Below are 24,194 nucleotides of genomic sequence, written 5' to 3'. Positions count from 1 at the left end.
CATCTGAGTCACATAGTTAGATGTTGCTATTTCATATTTGATGACAAACATTGCTCTTTTAGGTTGCAAAGTTATGTTCAGTGATATATGCAAGTTATTTATTTCTGTAGTTTTTGGAATTCAAACTATATGTGGAGCCTGTTGGTTTCTGGACATGATTAGTGACTGGAACAATTTAGGTAACCCCATGTCTGAGTTGGAAAGATTCATCATATCTGTCAAATCTAGATTGCAAAGGACGCAAACATAAAATTTACTCTAAATTTTAAAATAATTTTATGTTTGATTTTCCAGAAGATGTTTGTAAAACCATTGATCATTTATCTGTTAAAGAAATGGGATTTGATAAAAATGTAGTAGGAGGCTTCTTTTATATTTGACTTGCTCTTGGGAGTGGATGCATTAAAGTCAGTATTTTCTTTCGTATTTGTCTCAATGTCTGCATAGTCTGACAGCAATAAATGTAAACGGAAGGTTCAGGGTGTCTGTTTTGCTATGACATGTAAAGACCACCTTGGGACTTACATCATTAGCATGACTTTGAGACGTGAAACATGCATTTACTGACCACACCATTTGGTCACATTTGATTCTACGGCAATTAGATCCTACTCGTTCTGTAAGCTGGCCAACTTTAATTTCCTGACCAGAGCTGACTATTGTTACCTTAGTAAGATTATATTTACCCTTTCTGTCTACTGCACACTTTATTGCTATGTATAGAATCAATGTGTTCAAATTAAAGGCATTGCTAGTAGAAATTTCAGTGTTTTACTCACTCACATTCTTTCTCTTTCAGTCTAGTTTAATTGACCTCAAAGAACATGCATCTTCATTAGCCTCTGCGGGGCTGAAAAGGGATTCCAAATTAAAATCTCTAGAAATAGCCATTGAACAAAAGAAAGAGGAATGTAGCAAATTGGAAGCACAGTTAAAAAAGGTAAGTGAAGTCTAAGAAAAAAAATCATGCTCATTTAAAAATGAATTTATAAAATGGAACAGGAAGAGACGTTTTTAAAAAGAAACAAACCCCTTATCTGTTGCTGTCTGCTGATAAAAGAATTAATTAAATACTCTTAACTTTATTGCTAAGAAGTCTATCAAATCTGTCTGTAAACCTGAAAAATTATCTCAGATTTCCTGTTTAAGAAAAACTTGAAAAATAGATGAAAATAGTAGCAGAAGTTAAAAATATTATAAAAACCAGCCATTACTCTCTGGGCAAATCTCAACTATCAGCAAAGAAAAATAGAAATGTTTTCAACAAATCACAGAATCCGGAAGCCACATTAGATATTAATAAACTTTTGCTACTTTCAGATGTAGGTCATTTTTTTGTATTAGAACTTTGCAAAAAGCTTTTCTGACATTGTTAACTTTCTAGAAGTTCACCAAAATTGTCAAGTCCCATCTCTGTAGAATGACTATTTATATTTGATCAAAATGGCCTTACTGTCTAAGAAAGCTTGTTGTAGATAGAAGGCTTTGGAAAAGAAATAGGATATTTACATGGCGGCATTAACATGTTTTCTCTGACCCAGACATTTTTGTGGAGTGCATTTCCAGTCATGCATTGTTACTTTGACTTTTTCCCTGTGTTGTTTGGTATGTCTGCACTCATTGTTCACATAAAACTCATAACATTATGAGTTTAAGCATTTTGTTTCCCTTTGACAACTCATAAACTTATTCAAAAGAGATGATAAGAATCTAAACAATCAATCAAAGCATATAATACAATTTGACTATGTATAATTCATAGCACACACCGGGATGGGGATTTATTGGCTAAAGTTATGAAAAATATGACATGGATGGTCAAGGATGTGAAGGAATCACATATGTGTGAAGGAATTACTCTAGATGTCTTAAAATTTAATATACTATTTTGTATGATGCAATATATAACTGAAATGTTACTATATGGTATTCACTTTACAGAGATTTTTAGGAAATTGTCATGAGAAATTTCACACTAAGAAAGTCTACTTGCTAATACAGAAAAAGATAAATACACCGATCAAATCCTTTAATAACAAAACAGCAAGAAAATCTCTGTATTGCAAAATATATTTCCCAATCCACTCATCATCTCACTTATTTCAAGCAATATTTAGTTAAGCAGAAATCTTGAACAATAAATAAAAGAATTTAAATTGCCCATTTGAGGGTGTTTAAATGGAGATTGACTTGGCTATGATGTATTGGGTATATGACATACATTCCTGACCTATATAAATGTGCTCTTCAAAATATTATCTATGATATGCATATTAAGGGATGAACTTATGAAGAATATTTTTTATTTAATAAAAGTTTTGTGATCATAAGGCAGGCTTTAAGCTAGCTTTGTGAAAGAGAGAAATTCATTGGCTCCTTATGACCATTCCCTGCACTATTTTACCTTAGTCACAGTGTGCTGAGTCGAGAAGAAAGACGGCCTCAAATAGACCTGGGCATGAAAGATGTCCTCCACCTACTCTGATGAGTCATTGTTATGGAGATCAGGGGGCTCCATTTATTATTTCTATAGGTACATGCTTGACACCTTCCTTTTTAGTGTAAATCATCTATGGGAATTTGAAATCCACTAGTAATTAAAAGGAAGAGATTCACATATTGTTGCTTATACTTTTCATGTAATGACTTGACTAGTTTAATAAATCAACATTTATGCAATTCAGTATAGTTTCTTTCAACATAGCTGTGGTTTGCCCCTGAGATCACTCAGAGTGTGTGGTTTCCTTTGACTCGCAGGTAGACACCACACACTGAAATTCACAGACCAAATCCTGTAAACATTGTAGCATTATTCCTGACAGCATTTTAACATTCTACCACGTCACTAGAATTAAAGTAACAAATATGGTTGTCTTGCTGTAAAGGACCTATTTCATTTATGAAAAGATAACTTATTTCTAAGTATATACATAATCTTTGCTTATACTATCTCCTAAATGCATAGTGCAGTGAGTTTAAATAGGGTAATTATAATTTAAATATATTTATGTCTAACCTGCAAATGCTATTTTGTTATTTTTGGCTGTCTAGCATTAACTAAATTCAAAAGTTTAAAATATTTTTTCAGTAGTCTTTAATTTCTGCTAATAAATAGTTCCGTAAAAACCTCAAATACCCATCACCTTAAAAAAATTGAGATCTACATGAAATATTTGAAAATATAAGCCAACAGTATGTGAATATACATATAAACACATCATTTACTCACGGAAAAATAAGCAGCTATAAAAGCTTAAGTGTGTCTGGACCTCTTTTTAAATAAAAGGGTACGTGACTTGTGAATTAAATATAAAAGTTTACTAAATGAAAGCTGAAAACATAATAGTTTTATTATGTCATAAATACACCAAAAATTCCCAATGGAATTTTGCTCAAGGTTTGTGAGTGTCCAGGTATTTTTCCTATAAAATCTACACAACATTGTAGATGTGTGTCGTTGAACAGAAACCTTGTCTGCCAGTGGCAATGAAATCCAAACGGTGATTTAAACTTATTTTTGTCTTGTAAACAATGCTTGACATTGGTAAAGGGAGTTTTTACATAAAAGTTTGTGGAGAACATTCAGACACATGATTACTTTAACCCTTTATTATACTGTGTTAATTTAAGATGCCTTCAATACTTTGTGATGACAAATGGTTATAGGCAGAAAAGGAACTCCCTTATACATTCCATCCCACTACTTATAAATGTTCATGTGTGAGGAAATTTTTACTGATATTAGTGAGGCTGATAAAATGATACTAACCAAATAATGCATAATTGCAAATTATAAGTGTGCTTTGTAATTAAGCGCATTCATCAATCTTAAGTAGACACCCAAGAGTTGAGAAGAGGCTGATAATTGACGTATGGATCATTTTGTCTTTCAAAAGAGTATTTGAGGTTCAAAATGGGGGAGTAAATTTACCCTATGTGATTAGAAATCAATTGAGAAGCAATGGCAATTCAAAATATGATTTATGCTCTTTAGTAATTTTTCAATTAATATTATACCTGAGGAGGGAGTTTCTTTAAACCATGATAACATTGTCATTTACTTCATTCAAGTTGAAGGAAAAAGTAATAGAGGCTCTTAAAAAGTGTGTCTTAGCTTGAAGCAAAGTAACAGTTTCTACAATATTTCACCTTGTACACCTTGACATTGAGCCCCAGATAAATAGTGCAGGTATTTAGAAAATATAAGTTGAGAGTGCTGTTTAAAATAATATTCAGCACATTTAAATCCACAAAAATTTAAATCTTCAACACAAAATAGACAAGAAAACATTATAGATTCTAAAGCGCTTGGAACATAATAGAATATCTTTGAAAATTATATTTTCTATTAATCCAGAGACAACAGTAGAAATTGGTAATAGGCAATGGATAATACAGTATTTTGGTCCTGCTGATTTAAATTTTTCTTCTTTTCCCATTTAAGTTAATCCAATAAAGTCTGACTGATATTTTGTTATTGCTAACCTGCTGTTTGCTGATCTGTATTTTTCTGAAGATAGACCAAATAGAAAATTCAGGCTTGTGTTAATGTAAAAGAAGAGCTATAAATTCAATGATAAGATTTAATTAATCTTTTATTATTACCATCTTTGAAGTTCAGGTAATAAATTGCAGACTTGGCCAAAAGTACTTCTTCTGATTCATTGCTGGAGGCCAGCACTTCATGTATCATCAAAAGTGGACAGCTTTCTTTATTTCATGGGTTATTTAACTTGAGAAAGGGAAAGTAACACAAACCTTACATTTCTTATTCCAGCTATTCTTTTTTAGGAGCCAAAGTCAACATTTGTATTTCCCTAGAGCATCTCGCTTTCACTGTGGAATGTTTAGAAACTGAAATTTCTTCTTTTTTAACAACCAACTCGTCTGTGCGAATGCACTGGATTTGTTGAGCTAATGCTGTTTTTCTGGATCTTTCCTTCTTTCCCTGTCTGTGCCTCAATGCCTCCCCAACTTTGCAATGTAGCAAGCTGAGCAGTTGTTCAATCAGATGTACAACCCAGTAAGTCATTTCTGAAAGTTCCCGCTGTAACATATCAAAGCATGAGGATCCATTGATCACCAGTCACGGTGGGCCATACTGGGGAGGTTTCGAAAATATTTATGAGTTTCTTCCCCTTTCCGTTCTGTCAAAAGAAATGATCTGTGCTGAGGCCACTGCCATTTCTTTTGAATGTGAAATTTAAAAATTAATAACTCAAGAAAATATTGCCAACTCTGATATTACCTCCTTCTTAACCTCAGCCCAAAGACTATAGAAAAACAAAAGTCAGCTGAAGATCTAGGCTTATGGAAATCTTCCTTAAATCCTTCAAACACAAGCATATCTAGGCCGAAAGGGATAACAACATTTGTAAAATAGCAAACAATTCAATATCTGTTTTATTCAAGTGACAGAAGTTAAAACAGGTTTAGATTTAAAAATAGGGTTATGCTCTTTGAGATTGGTAAATACCTGACATTACTGTGGATTTTGTAACAGTTAAAGGCATGCCATTTGGCTGAGGACAAACCATAACATAGTCTCCTAATAACAGATAGTAACAATTCTGATTATAGCTTAATAGAGTACAAAAAGGTAACTAGTAAAAATATTTGTAAAATGAGCCAGGTGCCACCACGAATTTTTTTTATCCTAGTGACTTGTGTGCATTTATTAATATATGAAGCAGTTTTTTTTTTTAACTTATTAAAGAAGAAAAGCTTTTTTGTTCAGTGAACTTAAGTGGCTTACTGGGAAAATACTTCATAAAGATGGCTAGAGTTTATCATTTGGCAGATGTGATCTGTGCTATCATGCATTCTAATCACCTCCTATGTATAAATCCCCTTATGGAGAAAATGAATAGCATGGATAAAGGAAACAATTGCACCCACAACTTTTTATTTGTTAAGCCACTGCTTCAGGATACATACAGCTTGATCTGCAAGATGTTCAGGTGTACTTAGTTAGATTCAGCCTCCACCCTCCATTCTTTACAATACATTTTATTTTTGCAAACAGAATTCCTAAAACCCTGCTGGAGCATCTTTGTTAACCTCTTTTTCAAAATGCAGATTTTAGCAGAGAAGCAAAAAATAATCAGCTTAAGTTTCTTTTCCCTTAACATTTGAATAGAAGTGCTAATAAGCAGGCTCAAGACAGTGGAGATGTGAAGAAAGACAAATAAGACTGGAATATCTTCAAGCTCGAAAACACCCTGGGAAAAAATGAGTGTTTAAAAAAAGTTGTTTAAAAAATAAGCGAAATAATTCCATTGCAATTGTTTCATACTTACTAGATAGGAACAGGAAGAAAACCAAAGAATGTCATGTTTTGGGTGTGTGCATGACAGATGGGGAGAGCCTTGTTCCTGCAGCAGCAAAAATATACCAGGACCATGCTAGGAGTTCACTCTCCCTGTCAGGATAGGTAGGACCAAAGAAATAACTCTCAGTTAGCTTTTAGACCATTTCTAGAAATATCAGTGACATGGCATCATCAACTTTTACTTCACTTCACCCCAGTGGTGCGTCTCTAATATGCCAGCGTGAACTTTTCAGTCTTTTCAGTGACTAATTCAAAAGTCATTGACTGACTTTTCTCCTCAAGTTAATTAAACTAACCCATTGGTTTGGCATCCCGGGAATATAGCCAAACTCTCATTATTTTAACTCCCCCTGTCTTGGTGTCCAATTCTTTTTTGGACTGATAGGGATGCAGCATGATGGATTTTCTACCCTTAATTGTCTTTTAAAAATGACTATGTTTTTCTTAGTTGTAAAAATAATATATATGGTCACAGTAGAGGATTTGCAACCATATGGAAGCCTATAGAGGAAAATTAAAAAATAACAGGACATCTCACGGCACAGAAATAATTGCTGGAACATTTGGATTGTTCTCCACCTAGACATCTTTTTGTTGTTGCTGTTCTTTTTTTCTCTTTTTCTTTTCTTCTTTCTTTCCTCTCTCCTCTTGCCTTCTCCTTCCCTTTATTCCTCCTTTCCTTCTCTCGCTCTTGTGTTACTTTTTCTTTTTCTTATCTAACACTCTACTTCAAAGTGTTTATTTGGGTTTATATTCTATTTTTTTTTTACATTATTAGAATTTTCTCATATAATGAACTATTCCTCCAAAATACTACTTTAATGATTGTATACTATTCTACTCTATTTGCTTATTCCTCTAATGTTGGTAATTTCTTCCCCCATCACCTTTTTTTTTTTTAAACTTAAGACGAAGTCTCGCTCTGTTGCCTAAGACTGGTCTCAAACTCCTGTGCTCAAGGGATCCTCCTGCCTCAGCCTCTGGAGTTGCTGAGACTACAAACATGTGCCACCGTGCTTGCCTCCTTCCTGCGCCAGTGATTTGTAAAGATCCCAATAGTTCCTACTATCTTGAGTTTCCTAGGAATTCCACCAAAGCATGCTTCTTCCAGCACTGATTAAAAATGGCCTTTCTGCCGCACCCTGGCCAACATTGAGAATTGTCATTTTACATAACTTTGACACATGTTTAGGTGGAATTTTTAGTTGCCTTTTTAACTTTTCTTTCTTTAATTACTACTGAAGTTGAGGTTTTCCAGTACATTTATTAGCTTTTTGTATTTTTTCTTACGTAAGTAGTTTAAATCAGTTGAGCACTTGCTTTTGAGTTTACTGTTTTGTTCATTGGTTTATATGAGTTATTCTGTGTTTTATATAGAATTTTTGCCAGATTTATGGCAGTTTTATTTAGCCTAAATTTTTTTATGTATATAGAGAACAATTTTTAGGTTCTTGACCTGTACTTTTCTTTAGGCTTTCCTCACTACCTTTATTCTGGAAACTATTCTCTGATTTCACTTACCTATATTTAAAATGTTTTAATTTTGCTTTTGGTATCAAGTTAAGCCCTTTATCCATCTTTAGTTCATTTTTATTCATGTTGAGAGGTGAGGTTCTAATTATATTTTTCTAAATTATCAACTAATTATCCAGCACGATTTATCAAACAATTCTCTCTTTATCCACTGATCTTGGTACTACTTTATTGAATATGAAGTTCTCATTTGGGTGAGTGTCTTAGTTTCTAAGCATCTGTTCAGTTTTATTGATGTCTCTAATTTGTTGGGTCAAAATTTTAATTATTGTATCTTTATTATATTTTTAAATATCTAGTAAAACAAATTACACCTTAATTATTTCTGCTTTTCATTTTGTCTTGTTTTAAGTCTTTAGCCTTTAATTTTCTATCATTCCAAGTAAATTTTAGGATCACTTTGTCAATTAAAACACAAAATTGTTGATTTTAATTTTAAGTATATTTAATCTATAAAATAATTTTAGAATTATTTATATGTTCCCAATATTATTTCTTTCCATTCATAAACCTGATCCAACTTGTATTTATTCCAGTGGCTTTTTACAGTGAAGTTTAATATTTTCCCATGATATTTCTTCTTAAAGATAGTCTTAAGCATATCTATATATATTTAATTTTTAGGTTGCTATTGTAAATGATATACTTATTATTTTATTTTCTAATCAGTTATGATAGCTAGGAAATTTCTTTTATTTTTGTATGTTTATTTTCTATATGGCCACATAACAAATTTTTGGCGAATTATAGTATAGTTGTTTTTTGTTAAATAAGATAATTTTATAGTCAATTCTGTCTGACAGTCTACACTATGTCAGAGTAAACAAGGATTAAGCTTTTAAGTGCTTCTGCAAGTATTTTTATTTCTAGGGTCGAAAGGAACCTTTTACTTTTTATCTCCTTTTACTTTAGTCACTCTATTGCACAAAGTAATATCTAATGACATTTCTTAGGAACCTAAAATTTTGCCTTGATATCATTATTTTTCTTATAACCTTTCTGCAGCTTAACTATCATTCTACTCCTGGAGTTTTGTCTTATTATTATAACACTGTGCAGGTTATCTTCAGTTGGGTTATTTTTCTTCCCTTGGTTCTTAATTCTAAACAAATAATATGCGTGTTTCATCAGTCTCAAATACCTTGTTTGCTGTAGCCCTTGTGGTCATTGTATGCAGAGATGGTATCGGGAGTCTTTCAAAAAATTTTAATAAATCTTTAGACCTTCTGGGTCCCTCAATTTAGTGCTTCATATAATACCCTTGTTGCTAAAAGGCAAATGACTGATTTGGAGGCACTGGGTGCAACCTTGCTGTTGGCCAGGGCACATTTGAGACCCCTCTGATGTTCCCCACACTTGGGGTACCCAGTGCCTAGTAGGTATCCATTTGAAATCCTATCTCTTCTCAACACATATTTAGCAGGGCTCACATTTTACGTGTGTTTACAAAAAACATAAGAAAAGCCAAAAAGCAGGCATGTTTCATTCCAGAGAGATAGAAAAAAAATCTTGTTAATGTTCAGTGAGGTCTTCCTGTTTTGTAGGTCATTACAGGACAGTATAATCCCAGGAACGTAATGGGCTGAATTATAAATGCTTTCACAGTCATTGTTTGGATATAGCAGTTTCTTTTTATGACTTTTGAAGCCTATTTCTGAAAAGTATTCGACTCACTCTTAAACCAGTTATCTCCCAGCACAGTGGAAAGTTACAACTATTTAAGAGGTAATTCCAGGCATGCACATAGCATGTGTAAACACATGCATACACACAAACACATACCCTATAATTGATCCAGGCTTTCAGTGTCTAAAAAACTCAACTAATATTTGCAATAACACTCAACATTTGAAGCTACATGTTTTGTTTGAGGACATCCAGGTAATTACCTCAGTTCTCTACACTGCTAATTTCAGGAAATCCTGTAATTAAAAAGGATTACATTAATAATTACAGTTTTGTTTGGGGGATCTTTAGAAGTATTAAGCATACAGTTGTTCTTTTGTGTGTATGTGTGTGTGTGTGAGAGAGAGAGAAAGAGAGAGAGAGAAAAAAGAGAGAGAGACATAAGAATATTTATTTATATTTATTTATACATATCCTATTTGTTCCATCTATGAAAATAATTTTTTTGGTATGGTTGTTTTAATACACAAATTTTTGAATATTCTGAATGCAGTTAGCTTGAATTGTGAGTGAATAATTTCCTTTAGAACTAAGATATATAGGGGCTGGGTGTGGCGGCTTGTGCCTGTAATCCCAGCACTTTGGGAGGTCAGGGCTGGAGGATCACTTGAGCTCAGGAGTTGGAGACCAGGCTGGGCAACATAGCAAACCCCATCTCTACCAAAAAAACCCAAAAAACAAAACACACACACACAAAAAACAAACAAACAAAAAAAACCAACAGAATTAAGATGTATAACATTTCAAAATACATCATTATTAGTTTCCAAATGTATTATTTAGGCTCAGCAATGATGCCTGGTATTGATATATTTTAAATGAAATTTAATTTTCTAAATTAGGAACCTAAAGTTTTGCCTTGATATTGTTATTTTTTTTTGTAACCTTTCTGCAGCTTAACTATCATTCTACTCCCGGAGTTTTGTCTTATTATTATAAACACTATGCAGGTTATCTTCAGTTGGGTTCTTTTTCTTCCCTTGATTCTTCATTCTAAACAATAATATGTATGTTTCATCAGTCTATAATAGAGTTTTATCAGTCTATTATAGAGTTATAATATGTTATATATAACATATATAATATATAATATAAATATTATAACTCAATAATCACCTTAAAAATTTTCTTTTAAAATGTAATATTTATTTATAACTTAGAATTATGAGAAGATTGAAATTCTTTTAGAAGACTGTAGTCAAATATAATTTTCAAAATAGTTTCTATACCCTGTTCTGCTGTTAAGATATGAAAGGAATATTAAAGCGCTGTCAATGGACATTAAACCACCAACATGCCACAATCGAGAATCATATTTCTACACTGCCTAAATTTAGCAAATTATTGCTAAAACCCAGAAACAGCAGGGAAGAAAAGTCATCAAATACATTCGTTAACATTCTGCTTTTATTTTATGGTCATGATTAATTATTTGTTTATTTTGAGGGAAATGATTTTTAATTAAAATTGATAGGGTTTATTTCAAAGGGAACGTGTTATATAATGTAATAATTGAATGTTCCCTGCCTTGTTTCACAGCAGGTTTCTGGACCAAAGTTAATACTTTCCTTTCTAGGGATCTGGATTGATGAACTGCCATTTTATTGGAAATAATCAATGACCAGTCTTTAGAAGATTAAATGTAAATAGACGTATGATTTTGATACTTGACAACCCCATAGTTTGGCTTTAGCCATTTTTGGCTTCTTAACTTTCATTTACATGTAGTATTAATCTGAAGTTTTGCCTTATTTCCTGAAGTAGTTATAAATTCTTTCACTAAAATAACTACTAGGTTATTATAACTATAAGTTAATATACTGCTCATCCCAAGCCATGGTCAGAGTCCTCTTAATGCCTGATCTAGGCTTTCAAAGTCAGTTCACATCAAAACCCAGAGGCCTGCCCACATCAGTGAGACTCTAGAGTTTGTTTTGGTTATTCCGGTTTGTGGGGACATTTCCTTACATATGGAAATACAAGAAATATAATTGGGAGTCCCTCAAAACTTACTGATGTAGTATGCAATGCAGACATTTCTGAAATGTCCTTTTCCCATTTTTTTGTGTTTCTATAAGATGCTTGAGAGTTGCTCTAAATGTTTTAAGAAATATTTTTGAGCAGAATCGGATACCTGGATTTGCCTTTAAACTGACCTGTTTAATCAGTGGAATTAAATCTCTATATTAATGAAAGAATGCTTATTGATATTCCTTTAGTTTTAATGACGCTGGATGTCCTTGAAAGTGACGATGAGCTTGCTATATTCATGGTAAATAAGATCTGAAACCATCAAAAGAAAACTCACACCAATTTGTGTTTTTAAGAGGTAAATTCCTGACTAATGAAAATAGGAGGACAAAGTTGATGTTCCTTAGCAGTATAGGAAGGGCAAGCCTTCCCAGACCTTGTTGGGGAGCTAATTGCAAACCAACATATTCTTAAGGAAAAATATTACTGTGCATTTTCAATTTATGTCTTGAATGCATTAGAATGCCATGGCAGGAATTTACTGTGATCATGATTTATTCAAATCTGCTTTTTTCGCTGTAGTGTCTAAAGTATGATAGATCCAAGTCTGTTACCTACTTTTGATCTCTATCAGGAGCTGCTAGTCAGATTAAAGAACTCATGTTGTTATTTGAAAAGGCGAGAATATTGCCTAAATACAAATAAAGTGCTTATTTCATTCCATTTTTGGAGGAAGCTCAGGACTCATAATTTTGAAGGAAGCATTGGCTTTAATAAGCTCAATTTCCTCCACTATTTTATTTAGTGTAGAATCACTCATGTCTGTAGATCATGGTAGAACACATTCATGCTGGTTACTAGTTAAAAATTTCAGCCCATCCTCTGAAAAGTTGTGACTCAGGCTGAATAGAGCTGGTTATGTACAATATCTTTTGTAAATTCTTTAGAGGCTTTTGCCTCCAATACCTAAGCTTAGCTGGGGACTCACCAGCCTTCCCAGTCATGTGAAACTCTCTTTCATTGAGTCTTTACATGGACCCTAGTAATGATCCAAGAAGCAGCGGTTTCCCTGTCATCTTTATATGACTTTTTCTTAAAGCTTTCTATTGATTTAAAAACATGTAAATGACATTTTAATAGCTCTCCCAACAATTCTGGCACCAAGATTGAAAGTGGCTTGACATAAGTTCTTTTGCCTGGAAATCAGTAGATGTTGATATAGAGATAGAGAGATTTAACTCACAGGTATTCTTGAGGTTGTCTATTCATTTTATTGATTGATTGATTGATTGATTGATTGAGATGGAGTATCACTCTGTCGCCAGGCTGGAGTATAGTGGCATGATCTTGGCTCACTGAAAGCTCCGCCTCCTGGGTTCAAGCAATTCTCTTGCCTCAGCCTCCTGAATAGCTGAGACTACAGGCATGTGCCTCAATGCCCAGTTAATTTTTGTATTTTTAGTAGAGATGGGGTTTTACCATATTGGCCAGGATGGTCTCGATCTCTTGACCTCGTGATCCACCCACCTTGGCCTCCCAAAGTGCTGGGTTTACAGGCGTGAGCCACCGCACCCGGCCGAGGTTGTCTATTTATTTTAAAAGTCTCATTAGCACTTGAAGTGTGATCTGTTAATAATAGATACCAGGCCAGTCGTAAACTTGGCTCTGGTCTTCATTCTAATGACATAACCTAACTTCAGCATCAAATGATGTCAACAGTGGTACAGTCTAGATTCAGGCACTTTTTTTCCTAGGCTTTCTGTGCCTCTAAACATCCCATGAGTCCTTTCACCATACTTACTTACTTGTTTGAAAAGACTATGAATTCATCTGATTTCACCCACTGTTGAAAAGTGGCGCTGAATAATCATCTTTTCTTCAAGGAGCTAAAATAAGGAATATGTGTACATACCTATCTCTAGCAGACTACGCTGTCTCTGTAAACCTATCAGGGAGGCTTTTTTTTTTCTTTTTTTTTTTTTTAGGGAGTATGTAGTATCTTGTCAATGAAAATCAAATAAATCTATTAACTTAGCTGAATAACAAGCTGTATTTCTGGGATGCATATTATGAAATAATAATTATAATAAAAACAAAAGTGAGTAATATCTCCCCCCGTGTTTGTCATTTTGTAGTTTTCACGGTTTTTAGGCTAATTAATTTGCCTAATCTTATGTAAATATAAGATGCAGGACTGGATTTAGAATCTTGGTCTTGCAACTAGTAATCCTGTACCCACTTATTAAAAACGGACAATAATAATAAGAAAAACAACCAAAATAAGCCACAGCAACTAACTGCTAGCTATTTGTGAACTTTTAAAAATCAGCATCAGGAAAGGAGTTTTAACTCTCCTAAGAAACAGACAACCAAAATATACGTATTCATTTGTTTTGAGGGCTTCCAGCTGCTCATTACTCAGTTCATTAATTCTTTTTTAAAAATCTTAATAGCATTGTTTGGATAGTTCAAGAAATGTCATGAAAAGGTTTTTACCTGCTGTAAAAGAATGGTAATACAGTATAAAAGTGAAAGAGAGGTTAACACGAAGTTTTTCTTTAGCAATTTAAAAGCTGTGTATTTTAAATGCTTTTCTGTAACAGAAGTAATGATTCATATTGTCACAAATAGAAACAGGTATATGGAGTAGTTACTTTCTTTTAAAATAGAATTTCTGCTCTACATTTTTAAAGTGGAGATTAGGAAATTTATTCATTACTGAAGCTTAAAATGAAATTATTAGATAAATATACTCCTAAAGGTATGTTAGCTCAGGATTCTCTTTCAGATTATTTTAATTGTACTGAAAAAGTTTAATAATCTATTATAATGAAACACAGAGTGCATAGTAAATAAATGAAAATAAATGTTTTCTGAAAAATGTTGGTAAAAGGGAATAAACCAGTACCTGATAGTGTGTTGAATTGACATATTTTTCTTGTTTTTTTTGTGTGTAATGGAGTTTATTTCTTAAATAAGGAAATCTTAGGTTTAAGAACATGAAAGCAACTTTCTCCCCTTTATCCTCATGCTTAAATAATATGTTACATGCAAAAATATTATTTCTAAAATGATTATTTTGTCATATGAAATTTATTTTATTTATACTAATTTTTGAATTTTTTTTCTATTAAATCATTGCAAAGACTGTCAAACCTTCTAACCATAGTATTAGTATTAATTTTTCTAACCATGCATGATTCATTCAATCCCACAGTAGCTGTAGCTTGCTTGCCTTGTTTTTTCCCTGAAATTTTCAAAAAAGTATATAAAAACACAATAAATATCTGCTCCATGTAGCAAGACAGCAGAAAAACTTAAGTCCTTAAAAATTGTTAACATTTGATTATGTCACCCATGGATTTTGGAGATACATACGTATATGACTTATCTGAACTTTCTATGTTGAATGTGCACTGTTGTATAAACTACTTGTTTTTTCCCTGCCTGCTCTTTGAAGAAGTCAATTAGGAATAATGGGAAACAAGGGGTAGGCAAAACATTGCAGTGCAGTGTTATTTCTATCTGTCTGGGAATATTTCAGCCAAAAGTTTATTTTGGGAAAAAAAAAAAGCTGTAACGCACTCTCTCACACACAAACCCACAAATACTTTGGCTGCAAATTATTCTGCAATGTTGTTGCTGTGTTGTTGCCTGTGTCTTTTCTTGTGTGTGAAGCTGCCACCCACCCATGCATGTGTTTGCAGATTCTTGTCTGTGTACTTGTTCATGAATTAGCTCATCCTCCTCCTGGTTTAGGTTAAATTTATTTAAGAGAATGAGAATTTATGGGTATAACTGTCAGCTGGAAAGCCCTTCCTCACCTCCAAGCCTCCTTTCAAACTATATTTCCTGCTGAAATTTCTCAGTGGAATGACATGTTCAATTATTAGTTAATCAGTCTCTTATATGTTATCTGGCTTTACATATGCCCTTGATAGTTCTTGGAAAATAATCCAATATTGTGTTGTTTTGGTGTCTTTGTATTGGAAATGGAAGCATTTTGTATGAATCACCTCCTTAACTGTGAGGAGTTGAATTGTCTTAGGTCTGCTTATCAAATGACCGGGAATAAAGACATCACAGTATCTAACCCTACTTTTTGGTGGAAAGAAAAGCTAAAAGTAGCAACATTTAATGGAACAAAATATCAATAATCGAAGAAACGCCCCTGTGAAACTCTAATATTATTTTTAAATCAGCATTCTTCTAAGGTAGCTGAAATGTGTGATTTTTCTATTTTGCCTTTTCACTGACAATATACCCATAAATCTTGGTGGTGATTTTCTCTCCAAAGTTAATTTCTGGACCATTGGTGACAGCACTATCTATTGTTCTAAATTGTTGTCTTAACTGCATTCTTTAAAAATGTAATGTTGAAGGCACATAATATTGAAGATGACTCCCGGATGAACCCTGAGTTTGCAGACCGAATAAAACAGCTCGATAAAGAGGCGTCTTACTACCGCGACGAATGTGGCAAGGCCCAAGCGGAAGTGGACCGGTTGCTGGAGATCCTCAAGGAGGTGGAGAATGAGAAGAATGACAAGGACAAGAAGATTGCAGAACTGGAGAGGTAAATTTTACAGTTGTATAAATTGTTGGCAGCGAGAGAACATGGACTGCGTGGTTGCCCATCTCTGGTTGTGGTGGATTTGGACTGTACGTTCATATTACAAGTTAGAAACAAGTCATAAAAGAGGAATATGGCCTGTGAAAGATGACGTTTCTGTGGAATACTAAGAATGCAATTGGCTTATCTTCTGAGGGATTATACACTTCTTCAGTGTTGAAGAAAATAGTGGTCAACTTTCTTGAGTGATGTCCATGGTCTAGCATTTTTCCAGTGAAGTGTGTAAGAAATTGGGGCTTTGACTACCCAAAACCTCAGTTCTTTTCCATCACAGGTAAATATTTGTGGTTTAGTTTTGTCTTGATCAAACAACAACAACACCACCACCAACAACAAAAACCGAAGAATATAGTTGGGAATTCTTCATTCAAGATAGGGGAAGAAGGAAGGAGCTCATATCCTTTGGATGTCTCTTGGCACATCATGACAAATTCATCCTGGAGGTTTATCTCTTAAGAGGACCTTTTAAATACATATACTTGAATAGGTCCTGCATGATAGCAAATTCTGTGTAAAAACAGGGAGTGTTGCATCAGAGTATTTAGATTTTCAGATAAATCATATCCATATTGTATTTATGTAGAGTGTGGATGCTAAAAATAAGCTTGCTATCAATGTTTTTTCCTGTACTTCATATAAGGAAAAAACTTTCTGAAAAATTCTACATAACTCCATAACTTCTGCAGATTTCTTATTGGTTCAGCAGTAAGGCAGAATTTGTCTTTCCCAGATTCAATCCATATGGAAGAGATCACCAAATTTTGAATAAACCTGTGAATGTTAGCCAGCTTTGATCGAGACACTTGTGAGGCCCTAAAGGACTTCAAGACATACACAGAGTAGCTCTCTATCATTTTGTGGAAAGATCATGGGCTTCAGTGACAGAAAGACCTGAGTTCAAATTTAGCCTCTGCTTTTTGCCAGCTGTGCAGGCTGGAGTGCAGTGGCATGGTCACAACTCACTGCAGCCTCGAAGTTCTAGGCTCAAGTGATCCTTCTGCCTCAGCCCCCTGAGTAGCTGGGACTACAGGAGCACGCCACTACACCTGGCTAATTTTTAAAAATCTTTCGTAGAGATCAGGTCTCACTGTGTTACCCAGGTTGGTCTCCAATTCTTGGACTCAAGCAATCATCTGTCCTTAGCCTTTCATGGCCTTGAATCTTGTTAGAAGTGAGTGAATCTCTAACAACCTATTCAAATGATGCTTTGCAAGCAATTGGTCCCCAGGTAAAGTGGAACATGTATATCATTATGAACAAATGCTAAAACAAATAAATTATCAGGGCCAGATATGGTGGCTCGTATCTATAATCCCAGCACTTTGGGAGGCCAAGGTGAGAGGATGGCTTGAGCCTAGGGGTTTGAGGCCAGCCTGGTCAACACAGGGAGACCTTGTATCTACAATAATTAGCCGGGTATGGTAATGTGTGCCTGTGGTCCCAGCTACTCAGAAGGCTGAGACAGGAGGATCACTTGAGTCCAGGAGTTCAAGGCTGCAGTAAACTATGAGCCACTGCACTCCAGCCTGGGGTCAAGATTCCTCTCTCTAAGAAAAGAAAAAAAAAATCTCAACTTTGTCTCTGTATTAAACAAATAGGTTAATTTCCAATAAAATTTCAACATTTTCCAGTATAATATTTGGTACATTCAAATTCCAAGTCAATATTTCTCTTCATAATAGCATTAGTTTGATGATAATCTGATTTTTATTCATTGTGACCAATTTTAGCAGTAAAGTCAAGGATTTCATTTTTTTTGAGGTAACTATCCCAAATAGAATCCTTAAAGGGCTTTGTTTTAATTTTAAAATGTGAGGATGTTCTGCTAGTCTGCTGGTTCTTAAAAAGTGGGGAGCACTGTGATTTTAGATGGATCTATTTTGGAACTACATTTTAGAACCAAAATTTTTCTTAGAAAAACTGACATGAGATCACAGGAAAGTTATGATCATGTCTCTTTCATTGATTAGGAAACTGAGATCTTGAAAAGTTAAATGACCTTCCTGAGATTGGGCCTGTAGTCAGAAAGATGTGAAACTGTAATATGGGTTTCCTGATTCCTAGTCCACTGCTCTGAGAAGCGGTGAGCTATGTGGAGGATGCCCTAGATAATAATATTAAAAATTATAGTAGTTTTATTTGTAATACTAGGGTGTGTATATTGTATGTATATTCTATGCTCACTGTGTGCCAGGTACTCTGGGAAGCACTTGATGTGCAATACTGTGTACCTTTTAGTCTTACCCACAATACAGAAACTGTCATTATTCTCATTTTACAGATGAGAAACTATGATTTATACAGATTAAGTAACTTCCTCCAGGTTGCAGAGCTCATAAGAATCTAATCAGGATTCGAACTCAGGGCTGACAGATGAGCCATTGAGAACAATCCCTTCCACTAATGGGCCAGAAGAAAGAAGCTAGTACAGCAGCACTAAACAGTCAAGCAGCCAGCATACAGCCTTCCTGAGCAGGCATTGCTGCTGGGCTGCAAGAGATCTACCTCTTTATTAGCATACAGGAGAGAAAGTGATGTGCTTCACGTTTAGATGGCATTTTTTCTATGCTAAACCAGCCCCCCAGAACTGTAATTGAAAATCAGGACAAGCTATTATAAACATTTACATATAAACAGCTTAATGGTCTAATTGGACAAACAGATCTTAGCTGGACACTATTGCCTTTAAATCATCAAGAATATTCAGATTTTTATTTCTTCAATATGGAATGCATTAAAGCAGCAGTGATTTTACAGGCATTTATCTTTATGTACTTTCTGCACATTTTCTTTATCTCTGCCTTTGCCTCCCCTTAAAGCTGATGCCTCCCAGGCACTGTAATTCATAAAACGTGTGGTGGGACCTGAGTCTGTCCCAGTACTCTGCCTGCCCGTGTCTTGCGTCCAGCAGCAGAGCATTGTCTGGGAAATGTCTGAGCTTCAGCCCCAGCCCAGGCCCCTAAGGAGGTGGGGGTGGAGATTCAGAGGGGAAGTTTCTTGGGAAAAAAAGGGCTCAGCCTTGGCCTGCCTTTCTGAAGCATTATCTGCTGTGCTACATGTGTATTCTGACCAAAACATCTTCTTCCAGTTGTCAAGCAACCTTTTTCAAATTGGGCAATATTGTCATTTGCTGGATAAAACTACAAAATTCATACCTCACAATATTGACAACTAAAGAGTTCTTAGCAATGTGACATGTATCTCCATTTTGGAGCCATGGAGAAATGTTTGCAATTAAATTTGTAATTTTGAAAACCAAAAATTGAACTTGAAATAGATTTGTGGTCTCTGGCTTGTAATGTGACCTACCAGAGTGAAAGGACCTCTTTTAAAAGGAGGAAATGTTCTAAAATATTCCAGAACTTCAATTGTATGCAACAAAAGGTACAGGGTTAGGAATAACTCAGACGACCTTGACACTGGCCCCCTCCTCTCTCAGAAGGCAGTATGTGTTTACTTTCTATTCTGTTAATCTTCCCATTCCGGATAGCACATGGCTGGCATTTACACAATGCATTTACCTCTTAAATTCCATGTGCGTGGTGTTTCTCATCAGCCATTAAAGATTTTGCTTTTTAAAGTGCATGTTGCTCTAGTGTGGTCCCACGTGCAGTTATGCCTGTAAACTCTTGCACGGCCCAGTGGGGAGCTTCTGCCTTGGACTGCAGGCAGCTCAGGGGAGTTTGCTACTAGGTGGGTGGTGGGCCTTGAGCAAGTCTCTGAGAGTTGGTCCAAATTCAGCTGAAGTCTTTATTCCATCTCCAATGTCAGATGTCACGTATATTACAGAACCTAGTGGCTAATTAAACCTTAGAGGCAGTGAAATATGCAGTGCTTCTGTGTCAGTGCCCATCAAGGTCTCTGAGTTTTATTTAGAGTTTCAGAATTAATCCTTTGGTGACTTAGGGGAAAGAGCGTGGTTAATAGAATCTGTCAAGTAAGACCTGCTGCCACTATATTTCTCACATCCCGCCCATGGGAAGGAATCAGTTTGGGTGACCTTTCATGTAATTATCTTAAATATGTTAGGGATTTTGTTGGTATTCGTCTAGAGGATGGAGAATGCCCAAATTGAGCCCTCAATCACATACCTCCCCAATGCGGAGAGGAGGCTGGATCCCTGGGGGTTCCACTCATAAGACATAACATCAGAATGGAAAACAGCCTTCCACTTAATTATCTGGTTGGAGAATTAATATCACCAGACATTTGGACACTGAGAAATCATTTTAGATGCCTAAAAGAGCCTTATCTAAGTTTGAGGAAGATAATGTTATTTTTTCTTCTGATTTGCTCAATAATGTACTAACATAATTTCCTTGATGCCTTTCAGAGCTCCATTCAAAATGTAAACTTGAGCGTTATTATTATTTTTAAATTATGATAATATCTTTTAGAAGTTTCATGGTACATGGAAAAAACTTGATGCCAGTTTTATTTGTTTTGATATAAATGTTTCTTGCCGAGTAATTTTCACTTACATTTGTTAATGTATTTGAAAGAATTTCTTGAAAACAAGTGGCAGATGGCTATACGCCATTCCTAGCAACTTTTTGGGGAAGGTCATGGACATCACAGACACCTTTGAGAATTTGATGAAAACTGGGAGCCCTTGAAAGAGGCAACTACATCTGAAATGTGTGCTTGCTATTTCAGTTTAGGATTTCCTAAGGCTTGGCCACAGATGTTGATTTAATTATCTTTGATCCAGAAGGATTTGAAATGGCAGCTTGGGCCAGTGTTGCCAAAGTCCCCACAGTGATCGTGTCCTGACATAACTCTCATTTTCGATCAGTTGCGCATTTATGATCACAAAACACTCTGCAGGGGGATTTCAGATACAAGGGATTATCAAATCAACACTTTCCCCGTGTGGTTAATCTTAAATTTTCTCTTTCAGTTGTATCATTGTAGTCAACACTGTTTTCATTTGAAATGTTCTAGCTTAAGCTTTATCCTGAGGATTTATTTTATTTTGTTTTGTTTTTCCTTCCCATGTGAAATACCTAAAACTACTTTTTTATAGTATGGAATGGTGGGGCCCCATTGAGCAGAAAGCTGGAAAAGTATTTGTTTATCCACTTTGTTTTTGCAAAGAGCATTTTACAGGTCAACAAAATGAATGTCCACTATGTGCTCCTATAGTAGCCTGGAAGATGAATATGGTTTTTTGTTTGTTTGTTTTTATTTTATTTTTTTTTGCTTGACAATAGAGATTATTGTTTTAACCAATGAGACGGACATGCTAGATATTTTTATACAAACAAATTAAAAAGTATTATAACTTGATATTTTCAGTAATGAAGTCGGAACTTCATATTTCTGACTGAAAAAAATCACTCTCAGCTTGGAAAGTTACTCTGTCCTTGCTGCGGAAGCTGATAGGTGGGTGGCACACCACCAAAAGCCCTCCTCAGGGGATCTTTGATCATTGCTATGTGCAGTGCTCTGTAAGCATCTAAAATGGAAATCTTTGAACCGAAAGCCAAATTGCTCAGCTCCTTTTGGTTTTCAGGGATGAAGGAAAAATATCTCATAGGATATAACCATCCAACTTACTGGTTCAAATAAAAATCTTTCTGACATGAGCACTTACCCAGGTCTAATACCTTAGTAGTTTCCATTCCAGTTTATTAAATAATAAAATTTTATATGCACACAGATAGGAACTTTCTCTATAAATATTCCTCCAGAGAAGGGCTGATGCTGTCATTGTACTGTGGGAGCACACCTCTGGTTCACATCAGTGCTTTTTGTAATTATACATATCAGAGCAGATACCAGTTTCTTTGGTATGATATTTAATACAACAGCTTACAGTGTGTGCCCAGGGCTTTTGGGGGTAATATAAGATAAAAGTTTGCTTCGTTTAGTTATAAACCTGCTGATATAACATCTGTTGGCTATATGTTTAAAACTAATGCATTTCCTTCCTTTTATTCTCTTTTGCTATCCCTTTTCCTTTCTGCTTATCCTCCAAATTGCTGCTTTCACCCTTGCTCCAATCAGCTTGACTCTCAGGTCAGTAATTTCAGTTTTTCTTCTAACTGCCTTTCCCTCCTAAGCTCAATTTATGGCTTGCACTTGTTTAACAAACACATTTCTGAAATGGTTTTCCTCTGGCCACTGCATTTCCCCCCGCTCATTTCATTCCATGCCTTGGGAAGGTTTATTTTATGAAAAGGATGTATAGGTGGGAAAAGGCAACGAAAAAGATGGAAATAAGTCAGCGTTGGATTATTTAATTCTATTTCTGGATTATAAAATCCATGAGAGAAATTTTCATGATAACTCCTCAGTGCATTTCTCCTGAGCAGTTCAGAAAATTGACTGCAGGATGATACAACGTGGAGCCATGGATAAAAACATAATGCAGGATGCTGAATTTAACCTAGGAGAACAAAATATCTGCCCATGACACAGCAACTTAAAAGCTAAATTTAACAGTGCAAACTGTTCAGACTTTTCATTTAATAAATCACTGTGTTCTGAAAGATGTATAATACTTTTTAAAAAGTCCCTTTTGAAAATTATCAATGTGTTAGTAACATATTGTACACACATGTTATTTCCTGACATTTTTTTGGTTTTAACTTTCTAACTTCAATTTTATTATCCATAAGGCATACTTTAATTACCTAGGGCATAGCATATGGAACCAAGTGTAAGACCTGATTCATTGTTGACTGTGTGTACCCCAATATTAAGAAATGAAATGGGCGTTTTGTCTGAAAACGCATCCCAGGCTTGATTCCTCCAATGTAGGAGGCCCAAGCCCATAATTTCTTCTTCCTTAAGTCAAGGACAACTTCTCTTTCCAATAGAACATAGTAATATGTAGTGATTTCTTTATCATTCAATCAATGAGTTTACTAAAGGATGCTCATTCTAGGATTTGAGGCTATCTAAACTTCAAAAAAAGAAAGCATCACATCAATGTGGCAGTCAGTATAGTTGCTCTATTGAGAGGCAAGCGATAATTATTTTCTTCTCTGTACACAGGGTCTGCAACCCTTTATTCTGCCCCATCACCCAAACCACCAGGCCAATCCATTGACTACAGTACCAAGTTATTTCAAAACAAGGCATGTCTTTATACACAAACCTGCTCATCTACTGATTTTGTCCCACTGCTGGCTTCCAATCCTGGTGGCTCATAGTCCTTGAATACTTCTCTGCCACTCTCACATACCACACTGGGTATCCCCCAAGAACTGCCTGAACTTCATCGCGGTGCAGGAAAGCCTCATTCTCAAAAGTTCCAAGAGATCTGATCAGAGATTAAAAGCATGGCCCCCAGAGAACTGCTCTTATTCTCAAATTTAATGACTCTTACTTTACTTTCTGGAGCAGAATAAATCTGGTGCATCTGTGTGCAGAAACACAGACATCATAATGGGCAGTAGGGAAGGGTGGGATGGGGAAGGCTTAGAAACATGCATCCAAACCTTTTCTCCAAGTTTTTGATTCACTCATTTAATGAAGCTTCAAGCTTTTCTCCTTGCCTGCCTGTATCCCCCTCCTTTTGCCTTCCCTTTGCTGCCCTAACCTGTACCTCTTAATATTGAAGCACTTGAGATCCAGGGATCCCTTTTGCTCCCACACCTCAAGCTTCCTGTCAGGGCCTTTAGTTTTTTACCTATACACTACTGTGGTTTTTTATCCTCTAGGAACTTATTGTGTGGTAGTTTTTTTTTTTTTTTTTTTCCTATTTCATGGTGAATGAACATGAACTCTGACTCTCAGAAGACAGGGCTGGAAGGGGTGATGGATGTCCAGTGGTTCTCTGGACAAGGGGCAGGGTGTGTTGATAGGATGTGGCAAAATGCACATGCCAAATCTAGTTGGATGAACTATAGGAGTTACATCAAGGTTCATATCATTCCAATATCATTTAACCTGTTGCCTCAAATGAACGTGATGAAAATGTGCAATCATTGTGAATAATCATCTCTGGTTATATTTTTAGTGTAGGAAGAATTGGGCAGCTCTGCCCTCTTGGAAACAAAAAGTCTTTAGAGTCCTAGAAGCTTTGTTCAA

General features: G+C 35.2%; 1 protein-coding gene across 16 annotated transcripts in view; it reads left to right on the top strand.

Annotated features, from left to right (window-relative positions):
• Positions 1-24,194, top strand: part of ERC2 (ELKS/RAB6-interacting/CAST family member 2) — a 965,515-nt gene that overhangs the window by 471,763 nt on the left and 469,558 nt on the right. For 12 of the 16 annotated variants that reach the window (XR_008546979.2, XR_010155615.1, XR_008546980.1 and 9 more), the window contains 3 exons: positions 800-940; positions 4,988-5,023; positions 15,904-16,097. Coding sequence is in view for 11 of the 16 variants with exons in the window: in XM_016941327.3 (XP_016796816.1) it covers positions 800-940; positions 4,988-5,023; positions 15,904-16,097 (371 nt within the window). In the remaining 5 variants the exon portion in view is untranslated. The remainder of the gene's footprint in view (positions 1-799; positions 941-4,987; positions 5,024-15,903; positions 16,098-24,194) is intronic. The other 4 variants (XM_016941331.3, XM_016941334.3, XM_054680688.1 and 1 more) reach the window with 1 other exon arrangement.

This window comes from Pan troglodytes, chromosome 2, assembly GCF_028858775.2.
Source record: "Pan troglodytes isolate AG18354 chromosome 2, NHGRI_mPanTro3-v2.0_pri, whole genome shotgun sequence".
Taxonomy (NCBI): Eukaryota; Metazoa; Chordata; class Mammalia; order Primates; family Hominidae; genus Pan; species Pan troglodytes.
Note: the sequence above shows the minus strand (reverse complement) of the source record. Positions and strands in the feature narration are given on the sequence as shown.